General features: G+C 57.1%; 1 protein-coding gene and 2 long non-coding RNA genes across 6 annotated transcripts in view; 2 read left to right on the top strand and 1 right to left on the bottom strand.

The window, feature by feature from the left end:
- The first annotated feature begins 3,148 nt into the window (after positions 1–3,148).
- Positions 3,149–5,251, top strand: LOC116597715. Its single transcript, XR_004288755.1, has 3 exons — positions 3,149–3,188; positions 3,323–3,549; positions 4,666–5,251. It is a non-coding gene; the product is annotated as an uncharacterized LOC116597715 (long non-coding RNA).
- A 2,589-nt stretch (positions 5,252–7,840) lies between these two features.
- LOC116597712 lies at positions 7,841–11,077 on the bottom strand. Of its 2 annotated transcripts, none has more exons than XR_004288754.1 (3): positions 10,424–11,077; positions 10,170–10,251; positions 7,841–7,907 (listed from the first exon to the last, which is right to left on the bottom strand). It is a non-coding gene; the product is annotated as an uncharacterized LOC116597712 (long non-coding RNA). The 2 variants fall into 2 exon arrangements; XR_004288753.1 differs by lacking the exon at positions 7,841–7,907 and adding an exon at positions 9,695–10,000.
- Positions 11,078–13,171: 2,094 nt separating this feature from the next.
- The window catches only part of C2CD2 (C2 calcium dependent domain containing 2), a 49,597-nt gene continuing 40,787 nt past the window's right edge, over positions 13,172–21,981 (top strand). Inside the window, exons 1-2 of one of the 3 annotated variants that reach the window (XM_032355794.1) lie at positions 13,172–13,807; positions 21,879–21,977. In XM_032355794.1, coding sequence (XP_032211685.1) covers positions 13,535–13,807; positions 21,879–21,977 — 372 coding nt within the window. In that variant the 5' untranslated portion in view covers positions 13,172–13,534. Of the gene's footprint in view, positions 13,808–21,782; positions 21,788–21,878; positions 21,978–21,981 lie in introns of those variants that run through there. The other 2 variants (XM_032355788.1, XM_032355803.1) reach the window with 2 other exon arrangements.

The following is a 21,981-nucleotide window of genomic DNA, read 5'->3' as shown; positions in this document are numbered from 1 at the left end:
TCTCTGACTGGCAAATTCGGAGGTACAGGTAGCACATTAGGAAGAAGCCGGCTGTAGGAAGCGGGGCTGCCCGTCAGCTCTGCCTGTGTCTGAGGTCTGGGGGCTCGTTGTCAACAAACCAGCTGGGCTTGGGGCCCCCAGCCCCCTCCGGCACTGAGCTCCCGGGGCCAAGTGCGCCCATTCTTCACCCCCAGCGTATTCAGCCCCCCAGTGAGGAAGAGGGTGCTATGTCTGGGGTCTCCCGCGGACAATCTGACATAAGGAGATCTGCTAATGCTGACATCGATTCCTGACATTTTAGACAGGAGCATCAAACGGGGGGTTTGCAAAAACTGAGAAAACCGCAAAGACCCGAGGCCAGCCAGTTCCTTAAAAACCACCGCCAATGAACATCTCTGGTTTCCGAGTCCTCGACCCATCCCCGAGGACACCTGAGAGGTGGCCTGTCCCAAACGGAACCCCTCATCTCCTCATCCGCCTCCCGCCTCCCTCCAGCCCACCACAGCCGACATTTCCCTGCGGCATCTTACCTGCACGTACCCCCTGCTCCCCGGGGTCCACCCTCCCAGACGGCTGGCCTCCCGCCGCAGGCCTGCCTGACCCCAGCACCCCCAGGCAGAAGCATTCCGGATGGAGTGTCTCAAGTTTTATTCAAACGCAGGTTTTGATTCCACAGATCTGGCTCGGGCTGAGAGTCTGCCTTTCTATCAAGCGATCCCGTGATGCCAAAGCCGCTGGTCCCAGACCACGCTTTGAACAGTGAGGCTCCAGGTGACATACCAACGTGACGCCCCTTCCCTGCTCAACCCTCCGACCGTTCCCCATCCCCGCTGGACAGAACGGACCGCTCCGAGCAGGTCATGCCTCCTTTCCAAGCAGACCTCAGTCAGGTGCACCCCAACCCCACTAACATCTGGGGGATCCCGCCAGAGCCGAGGGCACAACTGGTCTCCAGGCCTCTGAACTCGGGCCCCTGAACACGGGCCCACCTGCCTGAGCCCCCTCCGCGGCGCCCCTCCCCCGCTACCTTGTCTGCTTCCTCGTACACCCAAGTCCCAGCCCAACCTGGCCCTGGCCTTGGCCGCGCTATTCTCTTCATCCGTGGCCCCCACGCTGGGGGAAGGAGCCTTGCCAGCACTTCCCACATTGTCCGAGGGGACCTGGTTCATCTGTCTAGACTGTGAAGACTCCCCCTTGTGCAGGCTTTAGCTGGGTCTCCCCAGAGAACCCGAGCTTACTCCCTGATGGTTTACTTTTGGGAAGGATTCCGGCAAACAGGCAGGGGCCGGGGTGAGCAAGGCAGGGAGGAAGGGGACACGCCAGCGGGGGAAGCATCCGGCTAGTTACGCTGAGGACTCTGGGGGCGCCTCCCGCTGGGGGCCCTCCGAGGAGGAGACAGCAAGAAGCAAGTCTTGGGCCTCTGTCTTCCGCCCCAGAGCACATTCATTCATGTCCCACCGCATCAGGATCTACGTGGGTTCCAGAAGCTTGTGCCATCCCTGGTGGAGATGACAGAGAAACCGAGGGCAGAGATCCCGGGTGCCCGCGAGCACAGGGCTGCCAGAGCAGGGCTGAGGGAAGAAGTAGGTCACAGGGCTAAGAGGTGGGGCCCAAAGCACCTGCCACAGGCGGGGACGGTACCTCGTCTGGGTGTGGCCCAGCCTGGGACTCTAGAACCCGTTCCACCCCTCTGGGCACCAGGCCATCACCAAACCCCTGAGCCGCGTGTGGGAAAGCCCGTTCTGGCATGTGCTGGCGGCAGGCCAGCCCGGGGTGCGGGCTTGAACAGAACTGGGGGGTGATCGGACGCAGTCGGGTCCCGGGCGGTAAAAAGCAGGAAGGAGAGCAAACACGGGCTTCTTTCCTCGTCAAAGCCGGAGATGTGAGTATGAAATGGGAAACAAATTAAGATTAGAAATCATCTGCAAGCAGTCTTATTTTGGTCATCCCTGTCATAACACGGTCCCCTAAGCCCTGGCCAGTGGCTGTGCGTCCCCCCACCCCCACCCCGGTGACAAGAGAGTGGTTAGCACAGTGCGGTCCCCGAGGACTCTAGGACTGTGTGTGTCGAGGGAGACGCGCACCCCTTTATCCATAAACGTGTCCTTACCCGAGTTTTATTTTTCATGATAATCCGAATGGTTTGGTTTACAGCTAAACCTCTTGCTGTAGTCCCTTCTTAAAGGGACCTTAGCAAAGCACACGAAATACAGACCAGAACGCTGGAAAACCCGAGGACGGATCCGAAACCAGTGGGAGCAAGCCGCCGAGATGGGCGCTTGTGCATCATCTGTCTGAACACAGAGGCAGCTGGGAGCCGTGGGGGGTTGCCTGACCCCGTCAGGTCTCGGGGTCATCCGAGAGCTGACCTGGCTGTGAGGGTGTCTGTGTGTGTGTGGGGGGGAGTATTACACACGCAATTCATAACTTTTTTTTCCCCCCCAAAAAACAGGAACGTTCTTCAAATGAATCCTCTTCATATGGGACCTTATTAAAAGCTGAAGCTGCATCATGAACACAAACTGGGGAACTCTTCCCAGCGTTTGTTAAAACAATCGATCAATTCCTTTTTAAAAAAAAAATTTGTGTTGGGGCGCCTGGGTGGCTCAGTTGGTCAGGCGTCTGCCTTCAGCACAGGTCATGATCTCAGGGTGGTGGGATCGAGCCCCGTGTCTGGCTCCCTGCTCAGTGGGGAGGCTGCTTCTCTCTCTCTCCCCAGCACATGTTCCCTCTCTCTCTCTTTCTCTCTATCACTATCTCTGTCTCTCTCACACATAAATAAATAAAATCTTAAAATACACCTGGGGCGCCTGGGTGGCTCAGTTGGTTAAGCGACTCCTTTGGTTCAGGTCATGATCCTGGGGCCCCGGGATGGAGTCCCGCATCAGGCTCCCTGCTCAGCGGGGGACGGCTTCTCCCTCTGCTCCCTGCTCCTGCTCGCTCTCGCTCGCTCTCTCTCTCTCAAATACATAAATAAAATCTTTAAAAAATATCTACCTAACATGAAGTTGAGCACATTGAGCACTTGGACATTTTTTTTTTAAAGATTTTATTTATTTATTTGACAGACAGATCACAAGTAGGCAGAGAGGCAGACAGAGAGAGAGGAGGAAGCAGGCTCCCCGCCGAGCAGAGAGCCCGATGTGGGGCTCCATCCCAGGACCCTGGGATCACAATCTGAGCCAAAGGTAGAGGCTTAACCCACTGAGCCACCCAGGTGCCCTGAGCACGCTGACCATTTTTAAAGTGCCCCATGGCATTGAGTACCTCCCGCGTGCTGTGCAATCAGCACCATCTAATCCAGACGTTTTCTTCAGCCCAGAAAGAAGCCCCTTCTTCCCCTGCCCCAGCCACTGGCTGCCACCAGTCTGCTTTCTGCCTCCGGGAATCTGCCAGTTCTGGATGTTTCCTGGAAGTAGAGTCTTAGGGCCTCCGGGCTAGGCTCAGAGCTGCAGGCTGGAGGAGAAGATGCCTCCCGGACTCCTGTGGCACCCCCCACCACCCCGTTGCCTGTCTGGATCCCACTTCCCTAGCTTAGGACAAAGCTTGGTGAGTAGTGTGGACGGTCCAACAAGTGGCCTTGAGCTCTGGAATGTTCCTCCAGTGGCCTCCTGGACGTCCTCCAAGGACCCTCATTTATTACATGCAGTAATAGCCGTCCAGCCCCTCACATCTCTCACTCGACTTCTCCTTACATCTTAGGAACCTGCCTGCAGGAAGCATCTGGCAGGCTTGGCTCCGCACGTGGTGGGGGGTGGCTTTGATGAAGAAATGGCCCCCTGGGTGACTCACCGCCCCTCCCATTGATGTCTGGACCTCCCAGAGGAGGACACCCTTATGGTGATGATGAAGTCCCAGAACCTAAGTCAGGTTCGGTGGGGTGAGGAGGTTCGGAGCCAACGACTAAAGAAAGAAACTTCCACCTCCTTCAGTTTTTATGGAGGGGAGGGTAACATTAGGCTTGAGGAACTGAGTTCTGTGTCTTTGGAGATTGGGCTATTGATAAGGTAACTTCTTTGTTGTAAATCTCAAGGATATTTGCAAACCAAGGGAGACTCCTACCTTGCAGGACTGTGATCTCTGCAAGTTAACTATTTATCGTTTTATGGCGGTCAGGGGTCCTGAGGAATGCCACACATATGGAGGGGAGCGGATGAAGGGGGGGGTGCAAGGCGCCAGCTTTTGCTTTGTCTTCAGCCAGCCTCTTGCTCCCTCATCAGTGATATAGAGAGGGGGGAGGCACGTTCTGAGTCACGTTGTCCCCAACCCTCGATGCCCCAGAGTCTGAGCACCCCACATGGTGGCTGCCAGCAGGTGGGCGGTGGGGTGGGAGGGTGGAGGCCCAGGGGCTCAGCCCATGTGGAGCAGGACAGCCCCACCATCCGCCTGCCCCACCCCACGCCTCTCCTACACTGACCACATCTCCAGCACCAACAGAACTTCAAGTCAACCACCTCTGTCCTGTTCCTGCAATTTTGCATGACTTCTTAGATCAAATTTATTTTATGACAAAATAATTTTTTTCAAGACCATTTATTTTCTCCCCAAGTGCAGCAGATAAGCACATTTGAGAGGTGGACTGCGGACAGGGAGCAAGGGCGACCAGAGTTTGCCCGCTGGGGGCCTCGGTGAGGCCTGACCTGGACCCCTCATTTCCCACTGCAGAGGAACCCTGATGTTTTGTAAAAAGCAAGCATGACTTGATCACTGGAGCAATAATGCCAGCCGGCCCTTTCCAACAGCTCGGACTAACCAGCAAGTGATTCCCAAAGGTGCGGCGGAGGGACACGCCGCCTTAAGGGACCGGAAGACCGCGGCTCAGCGGCTCGGCTGGTTGCTCGGCGGCCACCTTTGCTTAAGGCGGCTGTTCCAGCTCGCAGAGGCATCCTGAGTAGTCAGCGTGGGACATTCCTGGTGACCCTGGCTGAACTTGGGACTTCAGGCCTCTGCAGGGGCAGCCCTCTCCGCTTGCGACCAGTGCACTGTGAAGGGGGGTGGACCCCAGCGGTGTGGCTGGGGGGGGGGAGCAGATTCCCTTTTCACGTTTTTAATTACCTTTAAAGCTTCTTTGTGCTTTTTCACTTATTGGCTTGTCTAAACTCTGCTGAATTGGCTAAGACTGTTTAAAAGCGAGATTTAACTGGGTAAATTTGAAGATCTGACTGGTTTTATTCATAGGTTTTTGCACTTGGATAGCACTTCCTTCTAGCTCTGAGTTGTACACGTGAAGGGTTTTTAGAGGAAGGGCCCTGGGGCAAGGAAGTCATTAGAAAAGAAAGGATTGTTTCAGGCAGGGTCACCTTCCCTTAAGGGAGGAGCAGGGATCTTATCCCCAGATTCCCTCCTCCTCCTGGCGCGGAGGGAGAGGGCCCCTGAGACAGGTTACCTCCTTGGTTCCCATCAGAACATTCATTGCTGGGTGGTTAGGCCTGTATTTGTAGGGGAGGCTGGAGCCGCAGTTAGGTTAGGGATGAAGTCCTGGCATGGGGATTTGGCTTGTGGGCTGGACGTTTTGTTTTCATTTTTTGTTTTTTTTTAAGATTTTATGTATTTGAGGGACACCTGGGTGGCTCAGTTGGTTAAGCCGCTGCCTTCGGCTCAGGTCATGATTCCAAGGTCCTGGGATCGAGTCCCGCATCGGGCTCCTTGCTCCGCGGGGAGCCTGCTTCTCTCGTCGCTCCTCTGCCTGCCTCTCTGCCTGCTTGTGTGTACTCTCTCTCTCTATCTCTGGCAAATAAATAAAAATCTTTGAAAAAAAAAAAGATTTTATTTATTTGAGAGAGAGAGAGAGACAGGAGAGGAGAGGTCGGTGGGACAAGCAGACTCCTGCAAGGAGCCGGATGTGGGACCTGATCCTGGGACTCCAAGATCATGACCTGAGCCAAAGGCAGTTGCTTAACACACTGAGCCACCCAGGCGCCCCGGGGGCTTTCTTTTTGACGGGATTGTAGGTGGTCTCATCTGCCGACTTCCCCAGAGATTCTGTAGCTCGGAATCCGTTCCCCAAAGCAGTGAAGCCAAGGGGTGACAGCGACTGTCATTGCCCTGCAGGGGGGCTTCTGATACCCCCTTTTATATAAATGTTCACGTGGACTTTCTGAGATCATGCAGAAGCAGGTGTTCCTTTAAATGAAGACCAGCTTCCTTGAGATGCTCCTGAAACATGCATTTTCCAGTCCCTTTAGAAGGGGTCTGTTCAGTGTGGGAGTCGCCTTTCCACCTGCGTGGTATTCACCTGCTGCCATCTGGCTGTGAACGTCCCACACCTCGGTGACACAGACACCAAGCCGCACTGCTCTGTCCTGCCCTAGAGCAATGGGACACAGGCACCGGGAAGTCATTCCTGCCTTCTTTTTCCCATTCCTTTGGGGAAGCCTTGCACCGCCGCTGTTTTTCAGCCAAGCCCAGCTGTCATTGGAAAGGCTGCCGGTGTGGCTCGCGTGCTGCTCCTTCCCCCATCTTACTGGACACAGAAGCATGAGTTAGAGCAATACCTGTATGAATCATCAGGAACACATCCAGGAAGGGTCTTTATGTATTAAACAGAAAAGGTTGGGTGGGAGTAGGACCCTTTCCTCCCCCTGGGGCCCGTCAGCCATTCCTTCCAACACTTGGGGACAGGCTGGGCTGTTTCCCTCCCGAGGGCTCTTGGCTTCATCTCTGTGGCCCTCTCAACCCAGGGGACATCAGACTGCGCTGGATGGGGAGGCAGAGCTGGGAAAGGGAGGCTGGGGCCACAGGGGCAGCCCATCCCCCCCCCACCCTGCTCCACTGGCTTCTTCCTCCCTCCCCTGCTCAGCCAGAAGCGGCAGGGGGTGGGGGGTGTGTGTGCAGAAGGAGCTGGAAGCTTCCAGGGAAATAATGCACCCAGAGAATGGGTGTGGTGACCCCAGGTGTGCACAGGTACAGGTACACCACACACTGAGTAGTTGGGGGGGGGGTGATGACTCCACCGGAATCACTGACAAAATGAGACATCGCAGTAAATCCGTGTGAAGACTTGCTCTAGGACTCTGCAGGCTCATCGTGCAGACTAGCCGGCGGGGAGCGGGCAGGATCACTCGCGGAACACCGGCGTTCTGGGGCTGTCTCCCACCCCCCCAACCCCCCAGGCCGTTGTCCCTGCTGAGTCACAGTGTATTAGCGGAATTACTGTAAGGTGCGGGACAGACAGAAGCTATTCCTGTTTTCCTCCCTTGAGCACTAGATCAGTGGTTCCCACACTTTAGTTTCCCAGGCCAGGAAAATTGTTCACTTTGTCTCCTTGGATGGCTCGGAGCGGCCCTGGAATACGCATGTGAATGGTTTGGCAGGGTCGGGGTGCTCCTGGGCTGTTTGGAAAACCCTTCAAGGGTGGTTTAAAGGGAAGTTCTAGGTTACCTTTGAGGTGGGGAGGCTTCCTGAGTCCCCCATGAGGCGGGCTGGGCTGTGGCCCTCCCCTGGCTTGTGAGGCCTGGCGGACCAGCCATGAGCCCTTCGCTAGTGCCCTTCTTCTTCCGAAGTCAGCGCCGGGGATAGGGACGTCGGTGGGACTACAGGGTGAGTGAATCCAGCACATTCCAAGAAGCTAGGAGCAGCACCCTTCGTGCGGCCCAGGAGGCTGAGCCCAGCTAGAAGGCCCCACGGTGGCTACTCTGAGTTGGGGCCTCTGGTGCGGGCAGGGCACAGCAACAAGGAGGGAGGGGACGGTCTCCGGGGCCGTCATCTCTCTCTCCCCAGCCGGCCCTCTTGCCGGGCCCCACGCCCACCGAGGAAGCCCTCGGAACGGATGTCTGTCTCTAGGGCAGGTCTGATGCTCCGACAGCTGGATCCCACGTATCAGCGGACAAGGGCGGTGGGATCAGCGGACAAGGGCGGGGCCCGCACCCCCCTGAGGGAGGGAGCCTGTGCGTCGTAGGCAGCTGCCTCTGTGGAAGGACATTTTCAAACCCAGAAAAGATAAAAGGGGAAGAAAAACACAAGGTCAAATATTTCATTCATCAGTTAGGTCCCAGCCTTGGGCATAAGCAAAATTGCCTTGTCACCTTGCTGTCGGGCCATCCCCGGGGAGGCTCAAGCGAGGCACCTGGCAGGGAGGGAGCCTGCCATGTGGGTCGGATCACTCCACCCGCCAGCCTGGGCACCGTACTGCCGGCGGCCCTCAGGCTGGCCCGGGGCAGGCTCCGCAGCGGGCAGCCACCCTCCCCCACCCCACCTCTCCCCCTCCCCCTCTCGCATGACTCAGTGGGCCCATCCTGTTGACAGTTCACTCGGGGTGGGAGGTGGACAGCCTAGAAGGCCCCGCTCGTGGCCGGGATGGCCTCTGGGACCCTCCCTGGGGGGCATCTGCGGGATGGGGTTCTGATTTCCCCAGCCACTCCAGCAGGCCCCGGGACAGGACTCTGTGTCTTCGGCTGGGACAGAGCAGAAGGTCCACAGACGCCCCTCGGATGAACCCTAAATGCACTTCCTTCCCCTCTGGGTTTGAAAGAGGCCGTGTCTCCTGGACTTCAGGACACAGAAGGCAATTCATCTTCTTCGGACAGATCTTTGCCCGAACGCTTGAGGAATGGGACCCCTTCCTCCCCAGTTTCTAACATTTTTCTCTTTTGAGTAGAATTTGTTTGCTTTATAAAAGGTGCTGGAAACAACACGAGTTTGGGGGCCGATGCACCCTGGGCTCAAACCCGGGCTCTGCCACTTTCTCACTTGAGTGGCCTTGGACAAGTGACTCAGCCTCTCTGAAGTCAGCTTCCTCAGTCTGAAAATGGGATGATGCCATCCTCTGCGTGTTGCCCTGAAAATGGAGCAAGGCCACCCAGCCAAGTGCCTCCTGCAGCATCCGTCTACGGGCACACAGCCCGCCAGGTGCCCAGCCACACCCAGGCCATCATAGGGACCCACCCACAGGGATGCGTGCCGTGAGACCCTTCATAGAGGGCTGGCTGTGCGCTGGGGGCCATGGGGGCCTGGCTGAGGGCTCAGGCCCGTCCTGCAGGCACAGGGGGCTGGCAGCAGACTGGCGCCCATCCTGTGCCAGTCACTCCTGCCAGGGGAGGCTGGCACGCGGTCCAGTCTGCAGACTCAGAAGCTGCTCTCCGAGCCCTTGCAAGCTGTGCTGTGGGAGTTCCTGCAGATTCGCGGGACTGCAGCTTTCCTCCCCGCGAAGACATCATGAACCACGTCTCAGCTTACAAATGGTCTGGTCGGTAGAATTCAAGGTCTCTAATGGGGCAGGGAGGGGGGCGGTGGCTAGCTGGTGCAGGGCCCGGCTCTGGTCCCCGATGACCTTTGGCAGGGTGCATGGATGCCCCACAGCCACTCCGGGCACAACAGGAAACCAGCCCGAAGCTCTCCGAGTCTCCCGATTGTGGAAATGACTAAGGCCCTGTAAACATAGCCAAGGAGACGGTCAGATGTCCTCACAGACCCCCATTGCCGAGGGCATGGAGCCAAATCTTAAAAGCATTTTGCAGAGAGGGAATTCTCGGAATGCCTTCCCTGGAGGGCCGCTGGGGGAAGCTGCACATTTGTAGTCCCGGGTCCTCCGACCAAGTCCAGGGGCGTCCATCCCAGCCCTCCACGCCCAGGGCTATCCGGGGCCAGAGCCCAACGTGGTAATTTGCACAATAATAATAACCACACATTGTGAAAAAGGAGCTTCTCCACCAAGTCAGAGTCAAACTATCAACTTTCGGAAAATCCTTTCCTCTTCTACAAATTTAAGATAATTACTTGGAAATCAGTATTGAAGTGTTTGTTCCGATTTTTGTTGTTGTTGTTGTTAACCCTTTTTAAAAATCCCTAAGAATTCCAGGCTCAACGGTAATGATCAATGTCTAGTAGTAACGTGTTTGTTTGTAGATAGGAAGCATACATGACACTCGACAAATGTATGAATTTTTAAAAACGTGGCATCATCACAGCACGTCCTGGTTTGATGGCGAAAGATGTCGAGATGCTCCCATCCTGGATGCAGAGGTTGGGTGACTGGGCAGATCGCCCAGCAAGCAATGTTTGTCTGCATGAAAAGCATTTTGGGAATGATTTTTACATTAAAGAAAAAATGGAACCATGGAACCTTACTCCTGGGTCCTGTGCGCTCACACCCAGTTATTCTAGAACATTCTGAAGAAAAATTTGGGGAAACCCAGCTTTTGCTGTTTCTGCCCTGCCACCGTGGGACTCACCTGGTCCAAGGTTCAGAGTGATGCCTTCTAGAGAATTCCAGGCAGTCGGCTGTCTCTGGTGGGTTGATGTGAAGATGGTCTCCTGCAGAGGGCAGGGTGAGAGCCCGGCTCGGGAAGAGAGGCCAGGACCCATGGATCCCACCCCTGCACAGAGACCCGAGCCCCCACTCCCCTCCCCTGGAATTCAAAGCAGCGTGTTTCCCTTTTAGGAGTGGTTAAAGCAGCGAGCAGCTGCCGTGAGTGTCGGAACTCACCGTGTCTTCGAAGGTTTGATGGTGAGGAGAGTCATTTCTGGGCAGCAGGGAGATGGGGTGGCGGAAGGAGCACCCTGGGAGCAGGGAGTGTCCCCAGCTGGGGCCGTGAATGACCGGGTCCTCCACGCAAGGTATGAACGGGCCTGGGCACAGGGGGCAGTGGCTGGGAGCAGAGGCAGAAGGAGCCTGGTCTTTTCCTAGATTGTAAATGTCGGAGTTTCTATCACGTATGTGTTGGACAGCATTTCCCTATAAGCCCGTGCCGTTGCTCGTTGCCCCTCAATTTGCTTCCACCCAAAAGGAACGCAGAATCTGTGTTTACATTCCCCTTGCAGGGACTTCCAGCAGCGTGACGAATTCCAAACCAGGGCTGGTTGCTAGTTTACAGTTTGCTGCAAGCCTCCGAATGAGCCGGTGAGTGAGTGAGCGTGCCCGGGAGACGCGGCGGCGGAGGGAGACGGGTTCCACCGGTCACACGGGGCGGGCTCTCCAGGAACCGCCAACACGTGTCACCTTGCCTGCCCGGGGAGCCGCAGAGCCCCAGGTATCTAGTTATCCCTGTTATTCTGGCACGGGGGCCCGCAGCGCCTGAATTATTCAGCTGCGTGGATTTGGCGGCAGATCAGAAAATAATGAAGTGTTTCCTGCACATGAGAAGAGGAGCGTGGCCCGCCCCCAGCCCCCGCCACGGAACTGGTGTCAAGTGACCAGGGAGCTCACAGGATCACTCTGCTTCCACTTTCTTTTTTTTTTTTTTTTTTTTTTTTTTAAAGATTTTATTTATTTATTTGACAGAGAGAGATCACAAGTAGGCAGAGAGGCAGGCAGAGAGAGAGAGAGAGAGAGAGGGGGAAGCAGGTTCCCTGCTGAGCAGAGAGCCTGATGCGGGACTCGATCCCAGGACCCTGAGATCATGACCCGAGCCGAAGGCAGCGGCTCAACCCACTGAGCCACCCAGGCGCCCCTGCTTCCACTTTCTGATATGGGACTTGCCCAGGAAGGGCTCGTCCCCCACCCCGACCCCTGCTCACCTGGGCACTCTCTGCCAGCTTCCTGTTCTGTTTCCCACAGGGGCTCTCAGACTAGCTGCCTCCCAGTCCCTTCCTCTTTTTCAAAGAAAGTCAGGCCCCTTGGGTGTAAACTGCTTTGTCCTGCTGCTGCTCCCTGCCCGCAACTCCGATCTCGCCTTCCTCTCTCTCTCCTGGCCTCTCGCCGCTAGGCAAGAAATACCGCCTTTTCCTCCCTGCCGTGCACCAGGCCTAGTTTAAACTGTTTTCCTGCACCCTCGGGATCACCTTCTAGCTGGTTTGTCCACCCCTCCCCCATCCTTCCAACCTGGTCTCCACCTGCTGCTGGAAGCCATATTTGTAAAATTCTTTTTTTTCCCCCCACTCTGTACTTAAGAGAGCTTGTTGCTTCTCCTTTTCCATGGCACAATGGCACAATCCACTGTCCATCCTCTGGAGGCCTCAGTTGCAGCTTCTGCCTGCCCCCGACTACCTTCAGCTCTCATTCCCACTTGCCCTCTCTGCCTCAGGGCCTTTGCACATGTGCGCGCGCGCGCACACACACGCGTGTGCGCATATATTTTCGTATACCCTTGTACTGACCCCCCTTCTGGGAGGTGTCTCCCTCCTGTCTTTAGCATCTGGGGTTCTCTTTGCTTTACTGTTCCCAGGGCCTTTGCATAGTAAGTGTCCAAAATGGCACCATCCTGTAAACCAGAGCTAGGTTCCTAATCCCTGATCTGCCAAAGCAGCCTGTCTCCTTAGCTAACTCTCCTCTGGACCAGTTTCTAAGGTTTTTCTTCCCCAGCATAGTGGCAGGGAGGGGCTGAGGTGGAACTGGGGAGGACCCCTCATGTGGCCACACCAAGGCCAACATCCCCACTGATGTTATCAGGGAGGCTGGTACCCCCGGAATGCTGGGGGATAGAAGGCTAAGCGCTGGGGTGCAGGGAAGCCAACTCAAGGTCAAATCCGTCTCCTAACAGCTGCAGAAAATACATGAGAATCACTGTTTTGTGATTTAGGCCTTTCATCCGGCCTTGGAGAATCTCGGCTAGTGTTTTGTGGGATTTCCTACTAATAGGAGTTGAATCTGCAAGGTGAGGGAGGGGCGCGCAAGTCATGCCTCGCAGGCGCACACACACGTGCACACAATTCTTAACAAATAACACATCCCTGCAAAGTTGGGGCGTTTTTCCGAAGACCCTCCTTGGGCGGGAGCACGCAGCCCCCAGGGTGAGGCTCCAGGACCTCCAGACTTCAGGGTGCAAGTTGTGGATTTCTAGGGACTTTCCAAGTACGTTAAAGCCAAACACTGTCTCGTTGTTGGGCAGATGGTGATCCTAGAAATCACCCTTCCACGCGCACAGGCGCGCACACGCGCGCACTAAAGCCAAGCCAGTCGGCCCCACCGCAGGTCTGGGGTCCAGCTCCCTGGAAAGCCCCGCTGAGGGAAGCCGGTCTCCACGCCTCCGCCTCCGCCACAGCCGGCGACAGTCACCAGAGGGCCGAGCGGCGCGCGCACGTGGCGGGGCGGGTACCGGCAAGGCGCGCGGGGCCGCGGGGCCTTTAAGGGGCCCGGGGGGCGGGAGGGGGCGGGCCGCAGGGGGGACGCGGCCGGGAGGGCCGGGGCGCTGGGGCGGTGTTGGCCCCGCAGGCCCCGCCCCCGCCCCAGGCCCCGCCCCCGCCCCGCCCCGGCCCGAGCCTCCTCCGGCCACTGCTGGGCCGCGGGCGGGACGCCCGGGGCGGCGCGCGGAGGAGGAAGCGCGCCGGTCGCGGCCCGGGACCTGCCCAGACGCGCTAGTCGGGATCGCCGAGCGCAGCGTCCCCCTTTTCCAGGCGTGCGGGGCCGGGGCGCAGTCCCGGCCGCGGCCGTCGTGCGCCGGCCGGCATTTCCCCTCCAGCTCGCCCCGCGCGGCCGCCCGGCCTCCGGGCCCGCGCCGCCAGCCGCCGACCCAGCTCCGCCGCGCCCCCCTCCACGCCCCCCGCGAGCCGGGCGGGCCGCGCGCTCATGTCCTGAGCTCGCCGCCCGCGGGCTCTGCGCCCCCGGCCGGAGGTTGCCCTGGCAAGTTGGGGCGAGGCGCGCCGGGTATGCGCCATCACCATGTCCCGCCTGAGCTCGTGGCTCGGGGAGGTCCAGTGGCTGGTTTTGGTGTCGCTCTTCGTCGTGGCCCTGGGCACGGTGGGCCTGTACCTGGCACAGTGGGCGCTGGCCAGGGCGCGACCCCGGTCCCCGCGGCGGGCTGCCGAGCCTGGAGAGGGCCCGCGTCCCGAGTCCGACGCGCTGCTCGCCTGGATCCTGACGCTGAACAGCTGGAGGAGCCAGTGGCAGGCCGCCTGGGTGACCGCCCTGAATGATGAGGCCAAACGGAAAGGGGTGAGTGTCTGAGGGCGGGTCGTAGCTGCGAGGCTGATGGCCCGGTGCCGGCACTTAGGGCAGAGCTCGTCCCTGGAGCCTCACCACGGCCCTGGAGGGGTGGAAGTGAGCCTTCCCCTCGGCAGAGCGTTTTTGAAAGTTGGGAGAAGGACCCCGGGGAGCTGAGGACCTTTGATGGGGAATCAAGACAAAGCTTAGATGGTATTCACTGCCCATCAGGTGTGCCAGGCTGCAGTCCCCATGGCAGGGACACGTGGGACCTGGAGGGACTTGTCAGGGGGGCCCACTGCCCTTCCTGGAGTCCCAGGTGGGTTCCCGTACCCAGCTGGACACTTTCTGCTCCCGCACCTGATGGATGAATTACCGTGACCCAAATGTGATTCCATCTACAGAAATGAATTTTTTCCAGAATGTTTCCAAAAGGTTTGTACCCCTTGGCTTATAGAGGTAGTGGCTTTTGTTGAGGGCCGAGCACCTGCCAGATGTTGTCTTGGGGACTTGAAGGGCATAGATCTTCTCTTTGGACCCTCACAACTCCTGGGGCAGAGGCGTCATCCACATTTTACAGGTGGGGAGACGGAGGCCTAGACAGGTTAGCTGATCTGCCCAAGGTCACATGGCCTGAGGGTAGCAGAGCCGGCTCTGAACTGCGCTGCCTCCTGCCTCCAGGCTGGGGGGCTCACTGCCTCGCTCTGCTGCCACAGCCTCCTGAGGTGGTTTCTTCCACGGTTCGTCCTTGATGACTTGTTTTTACTTTTAAAACCTCTTCATTTTATGACAAGCTCCTGGTGTCTGCAGTATCTGGGCATTCCCGAGAGGGATGGAGGCCCGGTGTGTTGGGGAAGTGCCCGCCCGACGGCGCTCGTCACCTTTGCCTTCACGTGCCTCCACATGTCTGCGAGGCTCCGTGGGGAAGCCTGTGGCCATTCGCTTTAAAAGTATGTCTGCAGGGGCGCCTGGGGGCTCAGTGGGTAAAGCCTCTGCCTTCGGCTCAGGTCATGGTCTCACGGTCCTGGGATCGAGCCCCACATTGGGCTCTCTGCTCGGCAGGGAGCCTGCTTTCTCCTCTCTCTCTGCCTGCCTCTTTGCCTGCTTGTGATCTTTGTCTGTCAAATAAATAAATAAAATATTTAAAAGAAAAAAAAAGAAAAGCATGCCTGGACCCCTGACCCTCAGAAATACTCCCTAGCCAGCCCACTGCCTGGTCTTTGCACCATGGTCTTGACTTACATGGCCATGGATTGAAAAAAACAAAAAGTCTTTGAGTGTCAATGAGTATAAACTCATCAGCTCAAAAGACCGTGTTCTGAACTATTGAAAAAATTCACTATAACTTTTGGGTAAAAAAAGCCTTCAGGGTCAGTTGACTGCCATCCATCTTGATGCGTAGAGTCTGTGCCCAGCTGTCCAGAGTGGAACATCTCCCATTCAGGGAAACCGCCCCATCTCTCCCCCAAACCCCTCTTTGAAGTAGGCTCCACACCCAGCGTGGGGCTCGAACTCACAACCCGGAGATCAAGCGTCGCGTGCTCTACCCAGTGAGCCAGCCAGGTGCCCCGGAACCACCCCATCTCTAGGGGGAGACCTAAAGCCAGGGGACCTCACACATGTGAGCAAACACAGATTTGTTTCCCCAGGAAGCTCCCTAGCTGATCTGGTGTCACAGGCCTGGGCTCCGTGGCTGAGTTTCCTGTGGGCCGGCGCTGTGAGCAGATGGGAGCCTCGGCCCAGTTCGCCGCCAGGTTGGAGCAAGGACCGGCCGAGGGGTCGCAGATCCGGGCCGAGGGGTCGCAGATCCGTTCGCGTCCAGCCGTGGGATGGTCCTGCTCACGCCGTGCTGCTTCGCGTCCCGACGTTTCTCGATTGGCTTCAGAAAACAGGATCGCCTCAGACAGGGCGCTGCCCGGTGACCCCTCCGCCCGGCGTGCTGAGGGGGAAAGGAGGCACTCTGTGCTCTGGAATTGGTCTTTGCTCAGTCAGGTGAAGCGGAGAACACCAAAAAAGTGCCTGAAGCTTTTGCCCAAATCATCTGCCTCTTTGTGTGGGGGCAGGAGGGACTCCGTGTGCGGAGATTGGTTGTGTGCTCTCTCCTCTCCGTGCGGCTGACCCTGCCCTGCCGTCTCGGACGTCAGCTGTCCCAGACTCCTGCCCGGAGGGTAATAGTAACGCTGCGTCACGCTGAAAATGTGCCGAGTCTTCTCTCACGGTTTTGAGAGGACGCAGGCTGGTTGTGATTGTGTTGCCGGGGGGTGGGGAGACTGGTTGTGTGTGTGTCTGTGTGTGTCTGTGTGTGCGTGTGGCGTTCCTCTTCCCTCCCGGATGCCTGGAAGTGTTGCTTGATTTGTAATCAAATGACAGGTTTTGCAGACAGATAGGATCTGGGTAGGTGACTCGGCATAGTCTGGCATAGTCTGTCCTGTCTCGGGCCACCTCTGTCGCCACACTGGGTGAGGTGGCGTGAGTGGGTGTCCTGGCCCCGGCCGCCAGCCCTGCGGGAGTTTCTCTTTGTTGTCCTCCAGCTTCATTCCCAATGACTCCCACTAATCCCCGATTAGGGTTGACCCTCCGAGCCTGCTCTCCTCTGGAGAGCAAAAGCTTAGTGGCGCTCGCCTGCCTGCCCCTGCCCTGCCCTGCCCTGGGAGACAGGACCTCCATCCAAATGAAACCCTGCTCCGGCCTTGAATATTAAGACTGGAAGGACCCCGAAACTCCTGTACAAACCTCTGTTGTCACATTCCCCCGTGGATGGCAAGGTCAACTCTGAGACCCAAATGCTGCCTTCATTGAGACACAGCGGGAAGGGGTGAGAGGCGCCGTTGTTGAACCTGCTGTCCTCGCGATGGGGCTGGCCTCTCCCGGCGTCTGACAGCTGGTCGATAACGGGCGCTCTCCTTTGACCCTGGCTGACCATTGACCCTGGCAGTGTAGGCTGCCTGGGTCAGACGGGCCGCTGGGGCTCCAGCCCTCACCGCAGAAGCCTTTGTAAACTAGACCGGGTGGTGATGTGGGGAGGGACGAGGGGAAGCCGTCATTGCTGTGCCGGCCTGTCAGGCTGATGGCAGGTGTGCCGGGAGCCCAGGCGAGCTGCCCGCAGAGCTTCGAGAAAATCCGCACGCTCCCCCACTGCCCGTTCAGACGTGGTAGGTTGGCAGAGCGCAGGGAGCATGCCGTGGTCTTTGCACGCTCCCCGAGTAGCTTCTCACCCATGAGAAGCCCCTAGGTGCACACCTGTCCCTCAGCCAGCCACCAGTCAAGCAGGGTCCCTCCCACCTGTGATGTCGCTGCTCTGGTGTCATGGACACTGAATTCCCATTGACCGGGTGGCCGGTTCAGACACAGAGAACAGAGCGCTCCCAGGGCTGCCCCAGTTACCAGCCTGGACGTGCCCCCTTCCTTTGGTGAACATTGGTTACCCCAGCCATGGTGCCCCCCAACACCCACCTGGAAGGCTCTGGAAGCCAGGGTGCTTGTGGACAGGCAGCCCCTCCCGGGGCTGACGCTGCTGGGCCACCTGTGGGGAGCAGTAGCTGCAGGGCGAGGGCCTTGTCCTGTGGCTGGGGCTTCGGACTGTCTAGAAAAGGCCCGCCCGGCTCTTTGGAGGCCCTCAGTTAGGAGGGTCACCAGAGCTATTTGTTGCTTTAGTCATTTGCCTGAGGATTTTTTCAGAGGAATGTTCTCAATGCAAATGACCAAGACCGTGGGACCATTTGCGGTCTTCGTAAAAAAAAAGATGCTGTGTGAACTTAAAACGTATTATTAATAGCTCTGACTTTTATATGAGCTTTGACATTTTCAAAAAGTAAACACAGCGACAAGACTTCACAGTTTTCCTATCTCACAGTGAGCTCTGAGTGACGCTCGCAGAGATCTGAGCTCCTGGAGCAGCGTCGGTGGCCGCGGCACAGGAGGCACAGGAGGTCCGTCGGTAAGAGCGTGAAGGTGACATTGGGTCAGGGCTGTGGACCTGCCCCACCCCCTAACCGATAGCCTGTCTGCTGCTCAAACATTCAGGGCTCTCTCCCGTGTGGGCCCCAAGCCTAGATCATTCCTTTCGTCTTGAACACTTAAGTACCCTTCCCCCTCCTTTGACTTCTGTAAACCTGCTGGTCTCAGAGCAGAGGTCACCCCGCCATCCTCCCATCCGAGAGGATGCTGTCCCCCAGCCCCCGGCCACCTGTCCTGGTCCCCGCACCTTGTGTCATCATCAGGTCCCGGGATTGGGGGCCAGCCCAGAGCCCCGTCTGTCCAGGCGCAGCCTCCTTGGTGCCCAGCGCAAGGCTGGCGCGGAGCCGGCGGTGGCCAGGGGCTGAATGACAGGCCCTGGCAGGAACTTGTCACCAGACGGGGAGGAATGGTGGCGATGTGGATCACCCTGTCTGGACACAGGCCTTCCCTGCTTGGGAGCCGGCCAAGCCTGGGCATGGCGAGCTGTTTAAGGTGCTTTGTTTTTCCCTTCTAAAGAATCAACAGTCAAGGAGGCTCCCTGATGACTTTGCAAATTGCCCATCTGAAAACCCGGGACTCGGCTCCAGGCCCTCACCCATTCTCCCGAAGAGACAGGAATTGAGGGGAAGGAAGAGTGGGTGTAGTGTTAACATCGACGAAAATGCAGCCAAAGCTAACTTCCATTCCCATCGGCCAGGTCGCGGGCTGCTGAGGAGGGGGGCGACTTCTCACACGCAGCTCGGAAGAGGAAGAGCAGTTTGCACCGCTGTGGCTGGAAGGCACCTCTGTGTGACCTTGGGCGAGCCCTGCCCTCTCTGTGCTTCATCCGCAGAAAGACGGTGCCTTTGGGATCAGTCTGGAAAACTGAATCCGCTGGGAGGGGGTTGAGGTCTGTGTGGGGGTGTTAGCCAGTAGCCAATAAAGGGGGACTGTTTTCTTGTAAAGTCTCCCTTAAAAAAAAAAAGAGAGAGAGAAAGAAAGAAGAAGCAGCTTAAAAAAAAAAACCCAACTTTTTATTTTTTTTTTATTGCTTTTAGATACATAGAAAAGTTGCAAAAATAATTCAGAGTTTCCATACATTCCTCACCCAGCCTTACAGAACCGCAGCCAACAAATTAACATCGGCACAATGTTACCATATTTCCTAGTGCAGTCATATTAACAATGTGACAGTATAAGGAACTAGCAGTTGGCACAAAGCCTTGAAACTGAAGGCCTGACTTGAAGTTCACCTGGTCTGCCACTGTCCTTGTGTCCTTCCCGGATCCCATCAGGTCCCGCAGGCACCGAGCTGTGGCTTTTCCTGGTCGTGCAAAGTCGGTCATAGTTCCCTAGTCTTTCCTTGTATTTCACAACCTTGACACAACCTGACGTTTTGCCAAATGTCCCTCAATTTGGTGTTTACACAGGGTTGGACTGTGGTTATACAAACCACAGAAATGATGTGCCCCTATTAACGTCCTGTAGCATGGGCTTTGTGACGGCAGAGGCCTGGGCCTTGATCCCCCGGTGAGGGGGGTGTCTGCTGGGCTTTCTTCCGTATACCGGTGTCTCTTCTTCTGTCCTCCCCTTGGCGGTGAACAGCTCTCCTGGGAAGCTCCTTCGAGACTGTTACCAATCTGTTACTTGTCAATCTTCTGCTGATTGATTTTGGCCCCATGGTGTGTCTGGTCTGTGGACGATGGTTCTGTTTCCTTCTCTCCCACATGGATTCCTTGCAATTCTCCTATGAGAAAGCGCTACCACTTCTCTTCCCTGCCCTGGATGACTTGCGTCCGTGTGGACTCTCGGGGATTTATTTTATTCTGCGGTTTATAATCTGATGCCACGGCCACTTGCGTGGTTGGTGGAATTGCTCTCGTGTTGGCCAGTAGGGCCTTTCATGGTAGCCTCTTGTGTTCTGCCTTCAAGATGCACAAATAGACATCGACTTAGCACTTCCCTTCTTCATGATCCCACAAGATGTTTGCTCTAGACTCGACTCATCTCCGCTCTTCCTGCCCGGGTTCAGCCCCTTCGTGGAGCAGCGCTGGTGCCTTTTACTGGAGAAGTGTTTGGAAGCCAAGGTCGGGGCATCCGACGTGCTCATTACTGTCAGGGTCTCATGGCTTCTAGACCATTCTGGTGGACAGACGGAGGAGGTGTGGCTGTGTCTGCCAGCACCTCACAGGCTCATATCTGTTGTTCTGTCCCTTTCTGTCTGTCTGGAGGCTGATGCCTCATGTTCTGGTTCAGCAGCAGAATTCCGTCCACTTTCCTCTCCTCGTCTGTATCCTCCCTCTCCAAGAGGCAGGCATCTGCTCCTTCCTGTCTCTGACATACTGACTTATTTGGTCAGTTCTCTTAGACACATACAGCAGTTTCTGCCTTGCTAACCTGCTCCCCTGTGAGACACAGGCTGACGGACCAGGGTACGCGTTTATGCAGTCAGGATGTCGTCTTCCGGAGCTCCTCTGGTTAGATCTGTGTTTTCCCACCCTTCGGGGAGTGATGGCATCATGGCTAATGTGTTTAGTTTTATTTGTTTGTTTGTATATTTCTTCGGGGTTCCTCCCACGTCCGATTTTTTAATCCATATTTTAAAATGCAGTGATTTGGGATGCTGCGTTTGTCCTCCACGATGTTTCTCCGTGCGGATCTGGTCCACTGGGTCGTCTGTGTGTGCATGCACCTGTTCTGCACAGGGGATGATGGAGGTTCTGCGTTCTTGGAGGGGGAGGGCTCATCCTTCTCCCCTCGTGCTTTTCTTGGTGCTTTCCCCGCGACTGTGCGCGTCAAGTCCTGCTGGGCTAAAGCGAGGTGGCATCCGCACTTGGACAGAGTGTGACAGGTGTAGCAGCACAGGCTTGTGTCCCATCTGAGCCCTGGGTTTCCTGCAACCCAAGGACCAGGCCCTTTGGAAGGGCCCCAGGGAACCTCTGGGTCTTTATTTTAATTTAAAAATTCATTTCCTCTAGGCACCCACTCCTTGACGTTCAGTGTCCCAGCAGAATCTTTTCTGGGTTTTAGCCTAGAAGGTGTCAGAGGGAGGAGAGTCGAGAGTGTATCCACCCATCCCTGGGCGGTGGGGGGTGGTGCAGGGTGCTTCAGGCGTGCCCCACCCACAGCGGCTCCTCCAGGCAGCCCAGGCAGCTGAGACCACCCCTGCCCGCCCCTGCCCCCCAGGGCCTCCCACCCTTTCCCTCCCCGAGCCCGAGGCATGGCCCTGCCCCTGGCCGGCCACTCCCCCTGCTCCAGCCGAGGACCGTGTCTGTGCAGTAGGCGGGTCGGTGACCTCATCCCTCTTGAGAAGTAGATGTAATTCCTCCCTGATGATTTTTAGGGGGTGAGATAGATGCTCAAGCTGGGCGCGGTTGGACGGGTGTTAGTGACAATATTCTGGGTCTTTTCGGTTCACTCTGGGTCATCGGGAATTCTTAAGAAATAGCCCCAGGGTAACTCCACAACTTGCCAAAAGAGCTTTGGTGCCGTTTCGTACCATTTTATTCTCCTGCCCTTGACCGTGGCTTGTAGTTGCCTAGTGGACCCAGGAGACCTTGGGTGGTGGGAGCCCCGCAGCCATGAAGGTCTGTGAAGCCGGGGCTCGAGAACCCGCTCCTGGGGCACAGCCAGCAGCTGGTGGATCTTTAGGAGAGGTGGCCAGCCCCTGGGGGGTTCCTGCCCACTTGGGTGGTGGGAGAGGAAGGGGGTGCACCATGTGGAGCAGGGAGAGGTGACCCTAAAACCAGAGAGAGAGCTGGCTTTTAGCGGAAGAAGCAGAGGACAGAGCCCTTGACCTCGCTGGGCTTGGCCAGATAGCGTGGTGGACCCGAGGAGCCACACCAGCACCGCGCCCCTTGTAAACGTGAGCTTTCAAGACCCGTTCTGCCGTCTGTACGGACACGTCTCCGGTTTAGTCGTGTGTTCCTTGCTTCCGACCCGCTCTGGTAACCGATCCCAGCCCGGGGCGTGTTGTGTCGTGTGTGGGTTCTCAGGTGCGGGGACCTCGTGCTATGTGATCGCGGCTGCTGCTGGAGGCAGAGTTAACCGAAAGGGGTCAGATTCCCGGTTCCCAGGTTTCCAGAACTTTCTCCCTGGTGTGTAATCATGCTGGCGTGCCCTCACCATGCCTTTCCTTCTGTTCTAGGGCCCACTGCTCCTGTCCTTCGAGGAGGACCCGCTCCAGCAGCCCCTGGAGCTCGCAGTGCAGGGCGTCTCCAGCCTGGCCAGGTCCGCCCAGGAGAAGGTGA

The sequence above is a fragment of the Mustela erminea genome, chromosome 1, assembly GCF_009829155.1.
Source record: "Mustela erminea isolate mMusErm1 chromosome 1, mMusErm1.Pri, whole genome shotgun sequence".
NCBI classification, from domain to species: Eukaryota; Metazoa; Chordata; class Mammalia; order Carnivora; family Mustelidae; genus Mustela; species Mustela erminea.
Note: the sequence above shows the minus strand (reverse complement) of the source record. Positions and strands in the feature narration are given on the sequence as shown.